This window comes from Ranitomeya imitator, chromosome 2 (genome assembly GCF_032444005.1).
Source record: "Ranitomeya imitator isolate aRanImi1 chromosome 2, aRanImi1.pri, whole genome shotgun sequence".
NCBI lineage: Eukaryota > Metazoa > Chordata > Amphibia > Anura > Dendrobatidae > Ranitomeya > Ranitomeya imitator.
Window position 1 is genome coordinate 188,226,106 of NC_091283.1, and position 22,837 is coordinate 188,248,942.

The 22,837-nt window shown below is 43.8% G+C and overlaps 1 protein-coding gene across 1 annotated transcript in view; it reads right to left on the reverse strand.

Annotated features, from left to right (window-relative positions):
* Positions 1-5,339: 5,339 nt before the first annotated feature.
* The window catches only part of LOC138662565 (RNA-binding protein 34-like), a 31,049-nt gene continuing 13,551 nt past the window's right edge, over positions 5,340-22,837 (reverse strand). Inside the window, exons 3-12 of the mRNA XM_069748355.1 lie at positions 16,717-16,885; positions 16,102-16,241; positions 14,638-14,833; positions 13,538-13,597; positions 12,379-12,422; positions 11,790-11,873; positions 11,530-11,593; positions 11,398-11,440; positions 6,845-6,963; positions 5,340-6,156 (exon numbers count right to left, since the gene is read on the reverse strand). Of these exons, the coding sequence (XP_069604456.1) occupies positions 5,731-6,156; positions 6,845-6,963; positions 11,398-11,440; positions 11,530-11,593; positions 11,790-11,873; positions 12,379-12,422; positions 13,538-13,597; positions 14,638-14,833; positions 16,102-16,241; positions 16,717-16,885 (1,345 nt within the window). The 3' untranslated portion in view covers positions 5,340-5,730. The remainder of the gene's footprint in view (positions 6,157-6,844; positions 6,964-11,397; positions 11,441-11,529; positions 11,594-11,789; positions 11,874-12,378; positions 12,423-13,537; positions 13,598-14,637; positions 14,834-16,101; positions 16,242-16,716; positions 16,886-22,837) is intronic.

Genomic DNA, 22,837 nt, shown 5'->3' on the forward strand with positions numbered 1-22,837 from the left:
AATTCCTCAGTAAGGACACCATAGAGTTCTACAGGAATGCCGTCCGCCCCCGGAGCCTTCCCCCCGCCATGGACCTCAAGGCACCCTCCAACTCCTCCACCGTAAGCGGCCTATCTAACCAGTCTCTATCCTCTGCATCTATTCTAGGCAAATTTGCCTCTTCTAGAAACCTGTCAATATCTTTTTCTCCCTGCCCCATTTGTGATGAATATAGTTTGCAATAAAATCCCTTAAATCCTTCCAAAATTTGGGCCCCCTGTGTTACAATACTACCATTCTCTAATTCCAGGGCATGTACATATGCCGAGTCCCTCTGCGCAGATGCCACCACCGATAGCAGGTGACCCACCTTCTCTCCTTCCGCATAAAAGGCCTCTCTTTGGAAAGTACTCGCCCTCTCTGCTTTGCGTAAGTGTAACTTATTTACCTCCTCCTGAGCCATCTTCATACGATTTTTGGTGTCTTGTGAGCGCAGATCACTCAATGCAGCCTCCGCTACCCTCAATTCTTCCAATACCGCTTTATCAGATTCCCTTGTTTGTGTCTTGTGCCTAGATACCTCTTTAAATAATATCCCCCTCAAATATGCCTTCATGGTATCCCACACATGCTTCGCTGCACTACCATTATTAATTTTAAAGAATTCCTTTAGCTCTTCCCCTATCTTTCCCATGTCAAGAAGTTGTAACCAGAAGGGGTTAATTTTCCAACCCAGCTTAGCCATCTCCCCCGGGTCTTCAATTTGCAGTGTTAAGGCCCCTTCACATTTAGCGACGCTGCAGCGATACCGACAACGATCCGAATCGCTGCAGCGTCGCTGTTTGGTCGCTGGAGAGCTGTCACACAGACCGCTCTCCAGCGACCAACGATGCCGGTAACCAGGGTAAACATCGGGTAACTAAGCGCAGGGCCGCGCTTAGTAACCCGATGTTTACCCTGGTTACCATGCTAAAAGTAAAAAAAAACAAACAGTACATACTTACCTACAGCCGTATGTCCTCCAGCGCTGCGCTCTGCTTCTCTGCTCTCCTCCTGTACTGTCTGGGAGCCGGAAAGCAGAGCGGTGACGTCACCGCTCTGCTTTCCGGCTCACAGCCAGTACAGGAGGAGAGCAGAGCACAGCGCTGGAGGACAGACGGCTGTAGGTAAGTATGTAGTGTTTGTTTTTTTTTACTTTTAGCATGGTAACCAGGGTAAACATCGGGTTACTAAGCGCGGCCCTGCGCTTAGTTACCCGATGTTTACCCTGGTTACCAGTGAAGACATCGCTGGATCGGTGTCACACACGCCGATCCAGCGATGTCTCCAGGGAGTCCAGCGACGAAATAAAGTTCTGGACTTTATTCAGCGACCAACGATCTCCCAGCAGGGGCCTGATCGTTGGTCGCTGTCACACATAACGATTTCATTAACGATATCGTTGCTACGTCACAAATAGCAACGATATCGTTAACAATATCGTTATGTGTGAAGGTACCTTTACTACCAACGGACTATGGTCCGACACTACTCTAGACATATATTCCACCTCCTGCACCAACCTATCCATTCCTTCATTACCCAGAGCCAAATCAATACGAGATAAAGAGCCATATGTCGCCGAATAACAGAAGAAACAGTATGTGTCAATATTACAGACTCTCCACAAATCTTTCCATGCCACTTCTCTCAAATAACTACCAAACGCGGTCTCATTCCCTTCCGTCCTCAACAAAGCATGCTGTCCCTTATCCCAGTGATCATTAATAATATTGTTGACATCTCCTATTATGAGCAAAGGAACTCCTCCCCATCTACCAGATATATTTAGGATTTCCTGTATTTTTTTTTCCCCCCTGAGTATGGTGAAGGAATATACACCGACACGACACACAATAATCTAGCAAATATTTTACACACCAGGAATACATACTGTCCATCACTATCTATCACCACCTCCTCAAACGGTACGCTCGTGTGCACAAGAATTGACACCCCTCTAGCATAGGCCGAAAATGTCGCATGATGCGCCTTCCTCACCCATCTTTTATGCAGTATATCCACTTTTTCTTTAACTAAATGGGTTTCCTGCAGGCATACCAGCGAGGGTTTCTGTTTCAAAATATATTGCAAAATAGCCATACGCTTTGTATCATTCGATAGACCCCTAATGTTCCAGCTCAAAATTTTAACTCTACCTCCCATCATATTGCCCAACAATGAAAATGCTCTTCTCCCATCCTTTGGTCTCCTTTACCCCCCTGAACTGAACCCGCCCACCCCAAACTCCCCCTCAATCCTTCATTATTTCAAAATAACCCAAACCTTACCCCTCCTTCCCTCAATAACGTCCTTCCCCGCAAACCTTGCAACAATCAACGTATACTTGAGACGGTCTTTGATTATCCTGAAGCTGATCATTGGCTGCGCCTTTGCTATTCTGGCTGTTCTTCCATCCATTCCAATGGTCGTCTTCCGTTTTCTTCCACGTCTCTCTGGTTTGGCTTTCCATTTTAAAGCATTGGAGATAATTTCAGCTGAACAGCTTATGATTGCACTGCTTTATAAGTTTTTGTCCTCTCCAATTAACTTTATAATCAAAGTACGCTGTTTTTTTTCTGATCAATGTCTTGACCGACCCATGTTTCTCAGGCTTTGAAGGAGAAATGCATGTACAGCAAGTCCTGACTTCACCGTTAAATAAGGGCCACCTGATTCACACCTGTTTCTTCACAGAACGACTGACCTCACTAATTGAACTCCACACTGCTATTATTTTGAACACCCCGACCCCCTTTAAATTAATGATTCTAATACACAAGACTCAAAAACATGCAGATCATGAATGCTGAGTGTTGGTTTTCTTAGCATCTACTGCACCAACTGGTAAATTGTTTGACATGTGGTAATATAATTTATTCCAACAACAGTGATTAGTCTGGTTAGTTATATTGGAGGAGTTGGAGTGGTATTAAACCCTACAGGGATTCAGTTGTCCAGTTTTTTTTTTCAGTTTATCATGGTAATAATAGAGTGGTTAATTCTCCCCAAGTTGTTTCGCTATCCATTCTTCTGGCATCTGTTAAATCCCAGAATATGGGACTATTAAGATTTTGTTTAACAGCAGCAAGTGCAGTTATCCTGAGAGATTGGAAATTGACTCAGTCCCCATCTTTGGGTTAGTGGCTTGGCGAGAAGAACTCTCTCTATAAAACGGAAGATCTAACGGTGGAAGTCGGTGGCTCAACTGATAAGTTCTTATGAACTTGGAGTCTTTGGATCTTGTTTCTGGACTGTCCTGAATTCCATAGGACATTTAATGCCTCACAAAAGATGGTCCCTAAATATCCCACACTTATGCGCTCACTTCCTTTTCCTCTTTCTTTCTTTTCTTACTCTGCTTTAATTTCTTTTTCAGTGTTACATTTCAATTTTTTTGTTATCTTTTCCTCTGTCCCTTATGTATCTATGGGTCAGAGACGTTAAAAGCATGACTTTATCCAGTATGTCGATACAGAAAGCTACGTGAAGTTTGAGCTCTTTTTAGTTTCATGTTATTCATCCTGAGTTAACAAGAAAATTATGTATGTTGTTATTTGATCATACATATCCTTTGTTGACCCAATGTGAATGCATTTATTACAAAGTGTTCAATAAAAACAGATTAAACATAAAGATGCAACAAGCGTGAGTCATGGCGATTAGTAAATAATTTCCTTTTTTCCCTAGAAACTGTACCACCCAAGGAACAATGGCCTCTCGACTGTCTGCAAACAGCCCGCCCGTCTCACTTTTAGGTACCAAAAAAAAGATTGCATGCTCTAAATAATTTCATTGACCAAACTGAAATTGGTCCTCTTCCCTTTTTTTAACTTGAAAGGTTTTGTAGCGCATGTTCCGGCACCCCTGCATGGTGTCATCTCTCTCCATACAGGGACGCTAGTTTACTCACTGCCCTGGCCCTCGGCATGGTCCCTGTTTCCTGGTACTATGCAAGCGCTGCAGTTTCCGGCGGCGCATCTAGTGCCCCTGAGCATATAGTAAATACCCTCAGCTTGTTGCTGAGAGGCATTTAGCGTAAGGTGAGAACTTGCAAGATGGCTCCCAGCCAATTGTTGGGAGTCATCTTGTATAAAAGTCTCCCCTCTCCCTTGGGGAGTCGCCAAGCAACGAGTAGAATCATTAGTTAGTAAGATGTACTGCTAGTGAGTTGTGAGGACCCATGGTCCTGGTGCGGCCCATGTCCTGAACCTGTATCCCTGGTCCTGGTGTTGCCACTCCTGTATCTGAAATCTCCTGGTCCAGGTGTGGTCAGTCCTGTATCTCAAGTCCCCTGGTCCCGATGTGGCCAGTCCTGTATCCTAAATCCCCTGGTTCCGGTGTGGCCAGTGCTTGAACCTTGTCCCCCGGGTCCCGGAGCTGCCATAACCATAACCTCGTCCCCTGGTCTGTGTACATACAAACCCGTTTCAATATCCTAGACAGGCTTGTCTGAACCAAGCATGAATCCGTGTAACTGTTCTGCAGAGATGCCAGAACTTACTAGTCTGAACATAGACCTAGCCCTATTCAGTGTCAGCGAACCTGACCCTTGGGGTCTGCAGCTGCAGTACCAGGTTCTGCCCAGGAGTGGTACCTGGAGACTACCTTCAGCTCAGTCTGTCGCCACCATCAAAAGCTCCAGTGAACACCAGGTATCCGCTTAGCTATGCTCCTTCCTAGGGAACCCAGCCCTGTGGCACAATGGGTCCACAAATCCACATGCACCTCCGTTGTGCGATACAGGCGTCATATAGGGCTGATGAATAATGACGCTTTGCCTCGGTAGGCGAAGGACTCCGCAGTGACTACGTACTATATGCTGAAGGCCTTGGGGGTGGGGGATTTAGTCTTCTTCTATGCATGGTCAGTTACTTCTTATTCCAAATCTGCCAACTGCACAAATATTTTGCGACAGTTCGTAAGGCTTAGAAGAAGCCGGTGGATAAAAATACACCATACTTTTACTGTGTTTGTTATTATGGGATTAGAGAATTTTCCCCTCCTCCAGTGACAGCACCACTCTTGTCAATAGGCTGTGTCTGGTATTGCAGCTCAGCCACAGTGACTTAAAGAAAAAAAAAAAGGAAAGTAGTAGCAAACTATGTGGCCTCGGGGAAGAGTATTCAACTCCACAAGCACAATATTTAAAACTAGATACATACATCTCTTTTTTCACTGAGTGAACTCAGAAAAACACTCAAGCATCCCTCCCGACCTTTGCTTACAAGTAAGTACCCAGCAAGAGACCGCTGCAGCCAATCCATGTTCGTGGTAAAAAATAAACTACTGTTTAACTTACTTTTTTAATTTATTTTTTTATAAAACAATTCACTCATGACACTTAACTGGACATGTGAACACAGCCTTGTGCAGTTTTTTTTTTTATTTTAACATAAGTCTATGGAAAACAAATCAGTTAAATAGCCATCCATTCTTTCACTTGAAAAGGATCCTTTCTTTGGTTAATGGATCATTTTCAATTGGAACAAAACAGACAGTTTTCTATAGATTTCAATGTATTAAAAAAAAAATGGATCCAGTTGAATTCAGGTTTTTTTTTTAGCGGTGTCTGCGCAACTTTTTTGTTAAGAGACTGTTGGATCCGTTCTCACTGATGAATACTAGACATGTGAACGTACACTAATGTCAATTGCATGGAGTCACAATTCTTCATTATTCATAAAACTGTCTATTACTGCTCTGTCCAGTTCATTTCCTGTGTGCTTGCTTGTTTGGCTTTTTGTACCGCTTCTTGTTAGGATTCTTATTGGTTTGCTTGTCTCTTGGTTTATTGTATGGATTCTTATTTGTTTGATTGTCCCTTGGTTTACTGTACGGCTTCTTGTTTGTTCGATTGTCCCTTGGATTATTGAACGGATTCTTGTTTGCATTTGTGCCTATTTGACTTATCTTACTGTTTGGCCTTTTGTTTTTAATTTTTGTACTATTTGCTCTCTCGCCCACAAATGAGTGTTTCTTCACTTGTCCTTTGTTTAGCGACGTAAACTTCTGCTTGAAGCTGCTGTTTATCTCCGGCCCTTTTGCATCATTGGAGATGCATCGTTTTATTCTGAGTTTTCGGCCCATCAGCTCAGAATTCCCCAGCTTAAGCGCAAGCAGCACAGAGTCGGTTCCCTGCAAAAAAAAAAAAAAATAGTTTTGAGAACAGGAAGGTTAATTAGATTTGAGCAATGGGAAACTAGAAGTCTGTAATTTAGGCCCTCAACTGAGCAAATGGAATTATAGGGGTACTCCCGTGTTAGACAAAGATGTTGACAGTAGAGAAGGCCTGATCACGGGGCTGAATTGCAAAACGAGCAAGAAGCAAGCTATACACCTGATTTGTGACTGGAGAGGAGCCTTGGTCAGGGGGCTGGCTTGTATTAAAGAGCAAGAAGCAAGCCATACACCTGATCTGTGGCTGGAGAGGAAGCTTGGTCAGGGGGGTGGCTTGTATAATGGCTCAACAGGCAAGCCATACATATGATCTGTGACTGGAGGGGAGGCTTGGCCAGGGGGCTGGCTTGTATTAAAGAGCAAGAAGCAAGCCATACACCTGATCTGTGACTGAGGAGGAGACTTGATCGGGTGGTTGGCTTGTATAAAGGAGCAAGAAGCAAACCATTCACCTGATCTGTGGCTGGAGAGGAGGCTTAGTCAGGAGGCTGGCATGCAAAAGGAGCAAGAAGTAAGCCGTACACCTGATTTGCGACTGGAGAGGAGGCTTGGTCAGGGGGCTCGCTTGTACAAAGTGAAGATGCAATACAAAAAGGAAAAAAAAAAAGCAGGAGTACGTGATGGTATTTCTGTTCCAATTACTTACCTGAAACAAAACATAGCCAAAACCTTTTCCGATCCCTGTGCTCTTATCCCTGATGATACGAACACCTTCTATCGTGCCACAATCAGAAAAGTGTTGTCTGAGCGCCTCATCTTCAATGTCTAAAGGAAAAATGAAAGAGGAATAATATAAAATTTAGGTCTGAATCGTGTGAAATATAGCGGAGGGCTATTAGCCAAATTAATTTTCATAGAAGTCATTAAAGGAGTTGGAACAACTGTGGGCAATCTCTGACCTCAGGCGTCCCATACCTTACTTGGACATCGTCATTAACCCTTTCACAACATGTGCCTTACTATTACTGCGCATGTCATGTCTCCCCCTTTGATGTGGGCTCCGGCGGTGAGCTCACATCAAAGTCGCGACATGTCACCTGTTTTGTACAGCTGACATGTGCGCACAATAGCGGCGGGTGAAATCGCTATTCACCCGCCGCTATTAACCTGTTAAATGCCGCTGTCAAACGCAGACAGCGGCATTTAACCGGCGCTTCCGGCCGGAAATGATGTCATCGCCGACCCCCGTCACATGATCGGGGGGTCGGCGATGCATCAGGAAGGTAACCATAGAGGTCCTTGAGACCTCTATGGTTACTGATGCCGGCCTGCTGTGAGCGCCCCCCTGTGGTCGGCGCACACAGCACACCTGCATTTCAGATACATAGCAGCGATCTGATGATCGCTGCTATGTAGCAGAGCCGATCAGGCTATGCCAGCTTCTAGCTTCCCATGGAGGCTATTGAAGCATGGTACAAGTAAAAAAAAATGTTTTTAAAAATATTAAAAAAATATAAAAAATATAAAAGTTTAAATCACCCCCCTTTCGCCCCATCCTTACCTGCTTCCAGCGATCCTGGCGCTCCCCGCCTGTCCCACGGTCTTCGGTGCTGCAGTTTTTCCACTGTTCAGCGGTCACGTGAGACCGCTCATTAGAGAAATGAATAAGCGGCTTCACCTCCCATAGGGGTGGAGTCACCTATTCATTTCTCTAATCAGCGGTGCCGGTGACCGCTGATAGAGGAAGAGGCTGCGGCACCGACAACCAGCTGTACGGGGGAAGGAGCCGGACGCCGGGAGCAGGTAAGTATCGCATATTTACCTGTCCCCATTCCAGCCCCCGGGCGCCGCTCCATCTTCCCGGCGCCGCTCCATCTTCCCGGCGTCTATCTGCACTGACTGTGCAGGTCAGAGGGCGCGATGACGCATATAGTGTGCGCGGCGCCCTCTGCCTGATCAGTCAGAGCGGAGAGACGCCGGGATCGGATGCTGGGAGCTGCAAGCAAGAGAGGTGAGTATGTGTTTTTTTTTTTTTTTATTGCAGCAGCAGCAGCAGCAGCAATGGCACAGATATATGTGGAGCATCTATGGGGAAATATGAACGGTGCAGAGCACTATGTGGCACAGCTATGGGGAAATATGAACGGTGCAGAGCACTATATGGCAGCTATGGGGCAATATGAACGGTGCAGAGCACTATATGGCACAGCTATGGGGCAATATGAATGGTGCAGAGCACTATATGGCAGAGCTATGGGGAAATATGAACGGTGCAGAGCACTATATGGCAGAGCTATGGGGCAATATGAACGGTGCAGAGCACTATATGGCACAGCTATGGGGAAATATGAACGGTGCAGAGCACTATATGGCAGAGCTATGGGGCAATATGAACAGTGCAGAGCACTATATGGCACAGCTATGGGGAAATATGAACGGTGCAGAGCACTATATGGCACAGCTATGGGGAAATATGAACGGTGCAGAGCACTATATGGCACAGCTATGGGGAAATATGAACGGTGCAGAGCACTATATGGCACAGCTATGGGGCAAGAATGATCTATTTTTATTTTTGAAATTCACCGGTAAATGCTGCATTTCCACCCTAGGCTTATACTCGAGTCAATAAGTTTTCCCAGTTTTTTGTGGCAAAATTAGGGGGGTCGGCTTATACTCGAGTATATACGGTAAATAAAAAAAATAAAAAACCTACACGTATTTGGTATCGCCGCGTTCAGAATAGCCCGATCTATCAATAAAAAAAAAAGCATTAACCTGATCGCTAAACAGCGTAGCGAGAAAAAAATCCGAAACGCCAGAATTACGCTTTTTTGGTCGCCGTGACATTAAATTATTAAAATGCATTATTAAAAAGCATCAAAATGCATTATTAAAATGCATTATTAAAATGCAATAACAGGCGATCTAAAGAACGTATCTGCACCGAATTTGTATAATTAAAAACGGCAGCTCGGCACGCAAAAAATAAGCCCTCACCCGACCTCAGAACACGAAAAATGGAGACGCTTCGGGTATCGGAAAATGGCTTTTTTTTTTTTAAGCAAAGTTCTGAATTTTTTTCACCACTTGGATAAAAAATAACCTAGTCATGTTAGATGTCTATGAACTCGTAATGACATAGAGAATCACAATAGCAGGTTAGTTTTAGCATTTAATGAACCTAGCAAAAAAGCCAAACAAAAAACAAGTGTGGGATTGCACTTTTTTTGCAATTTCACCACACTTGGAATTTTTTTCCCGTTTTCTAGTAAAAGACATGGTAAAACCAATGGTGTCGTTCAAAAGTACAACTCGTCCCGCAAAAAATAAGCCCTCATGGCCAAATTGATGGAAAAATAAAGAAGTTATGGCTCTGGGAAGGAGGGAAGTGAAAAATGAAAACGAAAAAACGAAAAAGGGCCGCGACTTGAAGGGGTTAAGGATATGTGCACACTGAGTATGTGTTTTTGGAACAAACTCACAATTTCTTCAGGAGTTTTGAAGAGAACTTGTAGTGTTTTACTCCAAAAACTCCTCAAAAAATGAAGTTCACACTATGTTCACACATAGTTGTTACTTTCCCTGCAGCGCCTCCACAGGCCACTTTAAGTATTACACAGTTGAAATCAATGCAATATCTGTACAATAGTTGAGAGATATATATATATATATATACATACATACACAGTGGCGCTCAGTGACCAGCTATGGAAATAATGCTGCGGATAAAGACAACGACCACTACGTTGTCGTAATAAACCTATAAATAGGTATAAATAAATGAATAAATAAATAAATAAATCCGCGCAGAAAACCATATAAAAAACCCAAAAGCTTTTACTTAGACAAATATGTACAAATATCTACCACACATAAATATTATACTTCCCCTATTTTTTTTTTACAATAAATGCAAACACAATACACTGTATCTCTATGCGATGGAACCTAAGTAAGAAACAGGCTATTGTACTTATAATCAAGACTACGTATATGTTGCAGTTCAAATGGCCATATGATATATAGTCTGAAGTCTTAGTGGGCCAAACCAGAAGATGCCCCGTCACAATGTAAAAAAGGAGACAATGAGTCTATAGTAGAATATTTAAAATATAGAGAGATCTCTCATCTACAAATGGAACACAGCGAGCAGAAAAAACCTTTAAGGAAACGAAATCCTTGAGAAAACAAAAAGAACAAAAAGAATGAATCACTGTAACACCGCCCCGGCCGGTGGCGGGTGTTTCGAAGGATAAAAGCAGCAGCGTGGGACAGACGGGTTAACCGGGTCGGAAACCCGCTGTACAAGCCTACTGTTACCTCAGATGGAGCTCATATACTGACGTTATATTGGCGTTATATTGACGAAATCTTCGGTATAACTGATGAAGGAAAGCGTTCTTTCCGAAACGCGTAGGACTTTGGTCTACGAGGCGACCCGTACCTACTGAACGTTCAGTCTCCAAGTTACTCCGCTCTCCACGTGACTGCTTACGTCACGGCAGGTCCTGCTCCGAAGATCGCAGACGTGAGGAAGCAGTTAACGCCTGTAAGCCGCGACCACATCACCTGCCCAGGATCGAATATTGTCTACAGCGCAGGTATACCGAAGATTTCGTCAATATAACGCCAATATAACGTCAGTATATGAGCTCCATCTGAGGTAACAGTAGGCTTGTACAGCGGGTTTCCGACCCGGTTAACCCGTCTGTCCCACGCTGCTGCTTTTATCCTTCGAAACACCCGCCACCGGCCGGGGCGGTGTTACAGTGATTCATTCTTTTTGTTCTTTTTGTTTTCTCAAGGATTTCGTTTCCTTAAAGGTTTTTTCTGCTCGCTGTGTTCCATTTGTAGATGAGAGATCTCTCTATATTTTAAATATTCTACTATAGACTCATTGTCTCCTTTTTTACATTGTGACGGGGCATCTCCTGGTTTGGCCCACTAAGACTTCAGACTATATATCATATGGCCATTTGAACTGCAACATATACGTAGTCTTGATTATAAGTACAATAGCCTGTTTCTTACTTAGGTTCCATCGCATAGAGATACAGTGTATTGTGTTTGCATTTATTGTAAAAAAATAGGGGAAGTGTAATATTTATGTGTGGTAGATATTTGCGGATTTATTTATTTATTCAAATATCTGTACAATGCTGAGTCCTCCAGGGGGGGGGGGAGGAGATGTAGGAAATGGCCTTATATGCAATGGACTTTTGCAGTATATCAGAACTGTGGAGAAGTGCAGCTTACCATAAGGAAGGTTTCCCACAAATACAGTTTTCTTGTTGTTGTGCTGTAAAAAGAAAAAGGTAAAAAAAAATATCAAAGCCAGACGCTGCTGAAAACCATTTCCAATGGCAGCATAAAGTGCAGGATACTTACAGTTGGGCTTTTTGAAGCAAGGTCAACTCTGATATGAAATCCACTACCGATCTCAAAACCATTTCTAAAAAAATATATAAAACAAGTGCGGTGAATAATAGCAGCGCAAAACTGGTCATGTCATTGGCTGCTGCAGAATAGCTTAGTCCTTCCAATGGTTGTTGCACATCCTCAGAAAGCTTTCCGACAACCAAAAAGGTCTCCATTACATCTTGCATAGGGGTGGTGGCCCAGAACAAGAGCAATGCTAGTAACATTACCTTACAATAGCCTTGGTAGCACTGGCTTCTTCCTTAAACACCACATATGCATTTATGCTTTTACGCTTGGGATGCAAATTTCGCCTAGAAGATAAATGACATTATAGAGGTAACAATTAAAAGGTGTTGCCTGAAATTTTGGTAGTCTGGTGTAAGGACTGGAAATATGATGGGTAAAAGAATAATAAAAAAATATATATTTTATCTATTTATTCCCCCGGCTGCTCCAGCAGTGGGAACTCTTACACAGTTCCTGCCCTTTATACTATATTTCTGTTTTTACTATTCAGCGTACAGTAAAAAATGATCATAAATATGAAAAAAATATTAAAGCAGCTTTCTAAGTTAAGAAAACTTTTTTTTAAATAGCCTAAATTAGGCAAGAGAACCAGTCAAACAAGAAAAAGCATAGCATTTAGATCAAAAGCAAAGGCTTATATCAGGGATGAAGGCAGTCCCTGAATTATTCAGGCATTTCTGTAAAGGTGACCAGCCATGAGAGGGGAGTACTTATACTGTATGTCCATCACACAGAACGGGCCCCCAAGGAAAGAGAAATACCTGCAAAATAGATCTAAAATCAACTCACTTAATAGCAGCAACTTTTCTCGATTCAGTGGGGTCTGCTCGAGCCTTAACATAGAAAGAAGGGGATAAAAAAAAAAAAAAAATGAAAGTGAGCATTTATATGACACCTGGCTGTTCTACGTCAACAGTACAAAGCATAAGCTGTGTTCCCATTTAAATCTGCATGGGATACTGAACTGGTGGCCAGTATAGCAGAACGTATAATGGTTGATGGGAAAGTGGTGCTTTATTTTCTGTCATTATAATGGACCCTGTTGTAAGTCGCATAACAAAATCAAGGGGAGAACTGCAGCCGATGTAAACTCTACCACTAATCCAAAGCGGTCCCGATTACGCACCCAATTCCTCAACCATTGGCTACAATGGGTGTGTACCCTCGGTGTGTGTATATTATGTTGGTCTGAAGAGCCCTTCGCTTGTGAAGATTTTTGTCGGCATGTAGTGGTTTGGACAGCAGTACCGGGGCTTCCATTTTTAATGAAAGTCACAAAGCAGATGTGACTAGAGCCTAAGAGGAGAGTATTCTAAGAATCTAATATGAAAGCATTCCAAGATCTTCAACTCAACCATAAGGACCGAGTTATAAAATTAATATAGGTGATTATTGCCTGGACACGAATCGAGGAGGGAAACCGTTCATATACAGAATCCCAGATCCACCTTATGTGATGGAGTGCAGACAGGTCAATGCGCCTGCCTTGTACACATCGAGTGCTCCCGCATAAAAGCATGTTTTGCTTCACATGATCCCATTACTACACACTATGCAATGAAGTCATAATATAAGGTATATTAGAATGATTTGTAGCAACTGCAACTTGGAGCTTCACTTTAAAATGGTTGTCCTGGCCATCTCTGCATTCTTTTGGGGCATATACATCTCCATGATTGTGCCAGGTTTACCCAATCATGTAATACGTCGCCTACAATGCATTTATGTGGGTGCCACGTAATACATAATTATGCAACTTGTTCAGGCAATATCAGCTGATCCGGAGGGTGAAAGGTTTGCAGCAGCGGGACCACACATGATCAGTTTTACATTGGAGAGAGCCACAAAGGGATACAATCTAGACAGGTCAATCTCTCCAAGTGCAAATTCCTGATTTTCCTCAAAACAAAAAAGGATATTAAAATAAACCTTTAACATGGAAACATACCACAGAACGGAACCTCATCGTCTCGATCGCTCCAAACTCTTTAAAGCAAGACTTCAGCATCTAACAAACAAAAATCACAATCACAGACGAAGTGAAGGGTAAAGTCATAAAAGACAGGACATAGTTTCAGACTAATGGAAGAAAAACCCTAAACATGTCCGACACTGGTAATAAATAGCAACACTGAAGGATGGATTGTTTGGTTTGAGCCGCTATCCTGAAACTAGGATCCGGCCATTGCTGTAAATGCTCTAACTTTGCTGTATCTCATGAAAAAAAAAAAAAAAGTTTTATTCAGAAAGAGGAATTCTTGCCATTGGGCTGACAAGTGAATATGGCCAAGCTGCAAAACCACACATGCCCTGTGGGTAAGGCTAGGTTCAAATTGCGTTCAGTGTCTCCGTTAAACAGACTACGTTACACAGCGGCATAACGCGGTGTAACGTAGTTCGTTAACGCCGCCATTGAATGCAATGTCGGACGCATCACTAGCGCACGCGATGTGCCGTCATTGAGTGACGGACCCGAGACGCGGGCTGCAGCGTTTCCGGGTCCGTCACTGCTTGCGCAGATGCAGCTAGCGGATGCTCCATCTGCGCTAGTGCTGTGCAAAGTCGGCACTTGCGTTAGCGCAGTCCGTTTAACGTATGCGTTGAACGGACTGCACTAATGCAATATGAACCTAGCCTAAGAGGGGTGCTTATTAGTGATCAGTGAACGTGCTCGGTTAAGGTGTTGTCTGAGCATGCTCGGGTGCTAACCAAGTGACTTTGGCACGCTCGAATAATATTTTCGAGTCCGCGCGGCTGCTCGACAGCTACAGCACATGTAGGGATTGCCTGTTTGTTTGTTAGGCAATCCCTTCATATGTTGCAGCTGTCGAACAGCCATGAGACATACAGTCGAGGACTCAAACAAATGATTTGAGCACGCTGAATTCACTCGGTTAGCACACAAGCATGATCGAATAACACCTTACCAGAGCACGTTCACTGATCACTAGCGATTATCTCAATAAACTGAAATACCCACATTAATTGTGATAAGCCAACACTACTTTTGGCTTGACATAATACTTTTCCAGATCTGTTCCCACGTACCTGTTTAGTACAGGAAGATGGCAAATTACCAACAAAGACTGTTCTTTTATTCTTCACCCTCTCCTCTGCCATAATCATTTTCTTTTTCTCCTGCTTGGTTAGGTCTTCATCTTCAGAGTATTTATTGTTTTTTAGGTTTTTCATTTTAGCGGTTTTCTTTTTTTCGGCCTCATCTGCATTTGTCAGTGCCTGCTCTCTGCAACAGTGCAAAAAAAAAAAAAAAACAGGAGCCAAAATTACTTTTAATGGACGAAAACACAGGTAGGAGAGCACACAGCCTGCCAAGGATCAAGTCACACAAAATACTGCTGCACAGAAAAAGAAAATCAAGGCATGCAATATGAGATGTGCCAAAGGTGACCAGTCAGAAAGTGTTCTGGTGTTGACAGTAATCAATGATCTGGATTTACAGTATTCAGATGTATTGTAGGGTTATAGCTTTTCACATTGATTCACTAAATGCTTACTGATGCAGAACATCTTGGCAGCCACATAGCAGTGCTGCAGGGTTTTTTTTCATGCACATTGTCCACAGGTCTCCCTTCGGGAATATAACAGCCTCATAGGCACATATGCAGTTGTCGGGTTGGGAGAGCTGCAGACAGTTCGTGTACGGACAGAGTTTCATGGATGACTGAAGAAGCCCTTACTGTGAATGGGGGGAAGGGGGAGGGAGTCACATGCCGCCTTTTGATCCTAAATAGGAGTCTTGGAGCCTTAAGGTACCGTCACACTAAGCGATGCTGCAGCGATACCGACAACGATGTCGATCGCTGCAGCGTCGCTGTTTGGTCGCTGGAGAGCTGTCACACAGACAGCTCTCCAGCGACCAACGATCCTGAAGTCCCCGGGTAACCAGGGTAAACATCGGGTTACTAAGAGCAGGGCCACTCTTAGTAGCCCGATGATTACCCTGGTTACCGTTGTAAATGTAAAAAAACAAACACTACATACTTACATTCCCGGTGTCTGGTCAGGTCCCTCGCCTTCAGTTTCCAGCACTGACTGAGCGCCGGCCGTAAAGTACAGCGGTGACGTCACCGCTGTGCTCTGCTTTACGGCTGGCCGGCGCTCACCAGTCAGTGCGGGAAGCTGAAGGCGAGGGACGTAACCAGACACCGGGAATGTAAGTATGTAGTGTTTGTTTTTTTACATTTACAACGGTAACCAGGGTAAACATCGGGTTACTAAGCGCGGCCCTGCGCTTAGTAACCCGATGTTTACCCTGGTTACCAGTGACGACATCGCTGAATAGGCATCACACACGCCGATTCAGCGATGTCAGCGGGAGATCCAGCGACCAACGATCTCCCAGCAGGGGCCTGATCGTTGGTCGCTGTCACACATAACGATTTAGTTAACGATATCGTTGCTACGTCACAAAAAGCAACGATATCGTTTACGATATCGTTATGTGTGACGGTACCCTTAGCTGTAGTTTTCAGTTTATTGGCTCGATCCTACCTGTCCTCCACTCGCTTTTCAGATAGGGTCAGCTCCTTTTTAGCGACCTTGCTCTTCGGCTCAGCTTCTTGCAGAACAGCAGCCGCTTGCTTACTCTTTTTTGCCTCATCTGGCTCAGGAAATTTTCTTTTAGTTTTTGTCTATAGACGAAAAACAAAAAATAAAAAATGAAGTAAAATCTCAGAGTAAAGGTGGACATTCTAGGATTGATCATTGCCTTAGTAAAGCAGTCATCTCTACCATCAGGCTCTGCAGCCTTGCTGGGAGTTGCAGTTTCACAGCAGCTAGCGACCCACAAGTACTGCATATATAAATTGCATTATATTCACATTGTGCAGCACTTGACATTTTACAGAATATGAATTCTTTTCTCCCCGTTATTGACTTTTTTGTCCGCATTTCCACTATGCAGGTTACTAGCACTCCTTTAAAATGATGTGCCAAATAACAAATAATATATGCCATACACACTTTTTTTTATTAGTTTTGTCTGGTATTGCAGTTCACATTTGAACGGGACTGAACTGTAGTGCCAAACACAGCAAGAATGGCACTGTTTTGTCTTTATTTTTAAAAGACTTTTTTTTTTTTGTCAGGTAAAACTATAAAACTCACAATTACAACAGGAACGTAGAGGGGCTGAGCGGAGGAAGCCTTGGTATTGAAGAGCGATGACAGCGAAGTTGTACCCTGGTTGGATTTCTTCGGGAACAAGCTGTCCGACACTTCTCCTGCTACATAACTTTCAGCTGCAGGTTCAACTTCTGAGATTTTAGTTTCACATCTGCAAAGAGTCAAAAAATCTTTTAGTACAGTATACCGAAATGGGAATTATATCACTACTCTCTAGCAGACACAAAGGTGAAAGGAAAGAGAAAGCACAGCTGTATTAGTATCTCATAAATTCTGGCTATTGTTGGGATGTCTATGTATTCAGATGTTTGAGAAAAAAATAAAATATTGGGCATGCTTATATTGGGCATAAAATATCCGACATGCTTCTCCATTTGCAAGAGGAGTTGAAGAAAGGATCGTCTCCCTCATGCTACTGAAAATACATGAATGCTCGTACACGTCGAGTGCGCATGTTCTCCGAGATGTCAGAAGGAATAACTATGTACAGCCACTCGTGATGAGTGAACGTGCTCGGATAAGATGTTATCTGAGCATGCTTGGGTGCTAACAGAGTGTCTTTGGCGTGCTCGAAAAATATGTTTGAGTCCATGCGGCTGCACGTTTCGGGGCTGTTTGATAGCTGCAACAGATGCAGGGATTGCCTGTTTGTTAGCCAACCACTGCATGTGTTGCGGTTGTCGAACAGCCCCAAAACATGCAGCTGCGGGGACTCGAACATATTATTCGAGCACACCAAAGACACTCTGTTAGCATCTGAGGATGCTCAAATACCTTATCTCTTTATAAACAGCTCATATAAAGGGTGTGTGTTTGGTTCATTATCTCCAAACACTTCTTCTGAATTCTTTGCTCCACTACCTCCTCAGAAGTATCAAGATGGCAGTCAACACCCGAGCTTGCCTTCCTGATAAGTTTATTAGCATCAGACAACTACACACTACTTCCCCAGCATGCAACTGCAAAAAATAAGGCACTTACCACTAAGGACTGGTAGAACATTTCTAGCATTTTGCTGCACACATTTTTAATTACCTTCGTTTCCGTAGAAAGTGCAGTTTGCTCACCCTCCACTTGTAAATCCTCTACGTATGGCAGCTCCAGTCCAGTTCACTGTCCAGGTTGACCCCCAAAATATTAGTAACTCTCGACCTGCTCCACTTCCTGACCAGCAATACTGACAGGTGAACCTTCCATCTTTCTCCTGCTATAGTTCCTCACTGGCTCCATAGTTTTCTTCATATTTAGTTGTAAATAGTTAGCCTGGCACCTATCCACAAACTACAACACCACCGTCCTATTATTCTTCCTCATCCCAGCGACCACCTAATGCATCCGACTACCACAAAGTCATCCGAGAAGATTTGGAGGTGGCAAAAATAGGATTTTTGGTCGCTTACTGTAAAATCTGTTTCTCGGAGCCTTCATTGGGGGACACAGGAACCATGGGGTGTATGCTGCTACCACTAGGAGGCTGACACTATGCACAAAAAAGTCAGCTCCTCCTCGGCAGTGTACACCCCACCGACTGCCATTATGAACCTCAGTGAAAAAGCAGTAGGAGACAACACAATAAGGTTGAAACATAACCACAAACATGAAAACTGTAAACATGAAAAACAGTCATAGAACACAAAACATCAGAAACTGAATAATATGGGAGGGTGCTGCGTCCCCCAGTGAAGGCTCCGAGAAACAGATTTTACGGTAAGTGACAAAAAATCCTGTTTTCTCTATCGCCTCTCATTGGGGGACACAGGAACCATGGGACGTCCAAAAGCAGCCCCTAGGGCGGGAAACAGGTTTTTACGTACCGGTAATAGGATTTTACAGAGTCCACGACAGCACCCACAACGAGAGAGGGGATCCGCCCACCTTCCGGACAGGAACCTACAGGTTAAAAAGGGGCGGTCCCCCTTGCCCTCCAGTTTGTGTTCCAGAGTACAAGGGATACCGCCAATGCATCAGTACATGACAATATTATCTTAAACACTACTAAATACCACCACCTCTATAGAGTGATCTCTAAGGCACACCTTCCAACAGAGTGCAGGAATAAGTAACTAAATACGGGGGGGAATGTATGGGTGCTGTCGTGGACTCTGTAAAATCCTATTACCGGTACGTAAAAACCGGTTTTCCTATCGCCACGACAGCACCCACAACGAGAGACTTTCAAAGACTATTTAACTGGGAGGGACCACAGCACTAAGTACTGAACGGCCAAACTGTAAGCTGGAATTTGCAGATAGATCAAGGCGATAGTGCTTATAAAAGGTGGAAGGTGATGACCAAGTTGCCGCCTTAGATTCTGGAAAGAAATAAACAGAGCCCTACTCTGTCTCCAGCTTTGTGTCCTATCCAGGTATTCTAATATCGCCCTCTTTACATCTAGGGTATGATATTTTTTCTCCTCTTCTGAACCTGGATTTTCATAGAAAGATGGTAAATAAATCTCCTGACTTCTATGAAATTTAGTTGCTACTTTTGGCAAGTATGCAGGATCAGGTTTTAAGACAATCTTATCCTGGAGAATTATTAGATAGGGAGGATCTACTGATAACGCATGTATATCACTGACCCTCCTGGCAGACGTTAATGCTAAAAGTAGAGCTGTCTTTAAGGTTAAATTTTTTATCGAAATAGAGTCTAATGGCTCAAAAGGAGGTTCGGTCAACGCCTCAAGCACCAAATTTAGATCCCAAGGGGGTATTCTTACAATATGGATTGGGTTAGAACGCTGACATGCCTTAATAAACCTAGCAACCCATCTATTACCAGCTATATCACTGTTATATAGAGCTCCCAAGGCTGAAACATGAACTCTTAAGAGTGTTGACTGCTAAACCCAATTCCCAGCCTTTCTGAAGGAATTCTAAAATAGCTGAAATCGGAGCCTTATCTCCTAATGGTTGCTGATAAAACATAAGGAATTTTTTCCAAATTTTTGTATAGATCTTTGTAGTAACCTCCTTCCTGCTTTTCATATAAGGTAGTTATTAAAGCATTAGAGAACCCCCTCTCCTTCAGAAGCTCCCTCTCAAGTTCCAAGCCGTTAAGTGAAGAGTCTCCAAATTTGGATGACGAAATGGACCTTGAGACAGGAGTTCCGGAACTACTGGCAGCACCCAGGGATCGGTCACAGACATTGTCCTGAGGAGAGAAAACCAAGGCCTCCTGGGCCAGAAGGGGGCGATTAGGATCACTCTGGCTCTCTCCTCCCGGATCTTCCTGAGAACTATCGGAATCAGACACATAGGGGGAAAGGCATATGCCAGCTGGAAGTCCCAACGGACACGAAGGGAATCCACTATGAATGGTTGGTCTGCTATGTGTAAGGATGCGAACCTCCTGACCTTCCTGTTCTTCCTCGTCGCAAATAGATCTATTATCGGCAATCCCCACAGATTGACTATTTGATCGAATATGTGTTGGTTTAGGGACCACTCTCCCTGACGAAGGGAATGGCGACAGATAGTCCGCCTCTATATTGAGTTCCCCTTTTATATGAACTGCCGACAGGGATTGTAAGTGATTCTCGGCCAGAGACAATATCTGTGCTGTAGTGGTCATTAGGGATCGTGATCTTGTCCCCCCCTGATGATTGATGTAGGCCACCACAGTCATATTATCTGTTTGTATCTGTACATGCGAATTCCTCAGGGATGGTAGTAAGCAAAGAAGAGCCTGATTGACTGCAGCAAGCTCTCTTAGATTTGAGGAATTCTGGGACTCTTGAATCGACCATCGCCCTTGGGTTAGAATGTCTCCCATATGGGCTCCCCAACCGAACGGACTGGCATCTGTTGTAACTACGTTGTCCGGAGTGATGGTCCAGAGAACTCCTTTTGACAAATGTGCCAGATTGAGCCACCATCTCAGATCGTGAAGAGTGGCGGGTGATAGACTGAACATTCTGCTCAGAGCACCGTGAAGATCTTTCTCTGCTTGAAGAACCTCGTATTGAAGCATTCGGGTATGAGCCTGAGCCCATCTCACCGCCGATATACACGCAGTCAAAGATCCTGGTAGAGACATTGCGTCTCTTAAACTTAAGTTTGGAGCTTTCCTTATAGCCGTGATCCTTTGAATGATCTTCTGCTTCTTCTCTTCTGGTAGGAAGGATGACTGATCTTCTGAGTCTAGAAGAACTCCTAGGAACATTTGACGTCTTGTGGGTTCCAGTTTTGACTTTTCCCAATTGATTATCCATCCGAGTTCCTGTAGGGATGATATTATGGCATTTACCCTAGACGTACACTGAGCAATTGAATTTCCAACTATTAAAAAATCGTCTAAATAGGGCACTACAAGGGTTTCCTTTTCCCTGATATGGGCCATTACCTCCGACACAACCTTTGTAAAAACTCTAGGAGCCATGGACAGGCCAAAGGGCATTGCTAAAAATTGGAAATGTTTAATCTGATGGTTTACCCATACTGCCATCCTGAGGAATTGCCGGTGATTTCTGTGAACTGGAAGATGGTAGTACGCATATTTTAGATCCAAGACCGACATGTAGCACCTAGGAAACAAAAGCTTAGTTGTTGATTTAATGGATTCCATTTTAAAAGCGTGGTACTGAAGATATTTATTCAATTTACGTAAATTTATGATAGTCCTAAAGGACCCATCAGGTTTAGAGATTAAGAATAGCGGAGAATAAAAGCCCGTCTTCTCCTGATGTTTTGGTACTTCTTCAATAACTCGCTTTATAAGCAATTGTTGAATCTCTAATTCTAAGGCCTGTTGTTGGGCCGGAGTGTCCAGTGATGTTATAACAAAATGTTTTGGGGGAGTTCTCAAAAATTCTAATTTTAATCCTGACTCGACTACTCCCATTATCCAGGCACTAGAAGTTATCCTTTCCCATTCTGCTGAGAAGAACCTTAGTCTTCCACCTACTGGTAGATCTGTTCTATCTGTAATTACGTCTACGTCTTGAGAAAGATGAAGGGTTTTTATAGTATCCACCTTTCTTCTTTTGGTCCGACGTTTCCCAGTCACGATTATATCCCTGCTGGTCTGACTGGAATTTTCTGAAGGGCATGCGTCTCCGGAAGGCATTCCTAAAAGTGGGATTAAATGTTTTAGGAAATCCCTTCTTTCTGTCTTCTGCCTTTGCAAGGATGTCATCCAGCACCGGGCCGAATAGGTACTCACCCCTACACGGAATGGAGCACAATTTGGCTTTTGCCTGAGCATCCCCCTTCCAGGTCTTTAGCCAAAGTGCCCGTCGGGCTGCATTTGAGAGACCCGCCGATCTTGCAGCCAATTTCAGGGAATCAATCGAGGCATCCGCTAGATAAGCCGCTCCTTCTCTGACCTGAGACAGGGAGTTTAACAATTTATCCCTGGGTACTTTAGCTTTAAGCTGTTCTTCCAGCTGAGTTACCCAGACCATAACTGATCTTGCCGTACAGGTGCCTGCGACTGCGGGCTTAAAGGCTCCAGATGATGCTTCCCACACCTTCTTAAGGAGCATGTCAGCCTTCCTGTCTGAAGGATCTTTGAGGAATCCTACATCCTCTAATGGTAGCGAGGCTGTTTTCGAGGTAGAGGCTACTGCCGCATCTACTTTTGGGATCTTCATCCACTGGGATAAGGTGTCATCCTCAAAGGGGTACCTTCTTTTTGCGGCCGAAGGTAAGGACCCTTTATCCAGCTTGTCCCACTCCCGTCTGACCAGATCTTTAATGGTATCTACCACCGGGAAAGCTTTGCGACTTCTCTGGCTCAGCCCTGCGAACATGATCTCCTGGGTTGTTTTCGGTTCTTTACTCTCTGCCACACCCATAGTCGCACGGACTGCCTTAATTAAAGTCTCCATATTATCGGTGGCAAAGCAAGGCCTTCCCTCCTCATCTGAGGAGGATGGTGATGAACTCTCCGAGCACTCGCCCTCTTGCAACGAAGGGCTGGAATCGGATACCATTTCCATACTACTCTTCTCATGCCGTCTAGATTTAAGGGAAGATTTTATTTCTTCCCTCAAATCCGATACACGGAGGGGGGCCTCTTCCTTTAACGTACGGCATATACACGTCTGACATAATTTCTTTACATAGGTGTCAGGTAGTGGCTCCGTGCATAACGCACACTG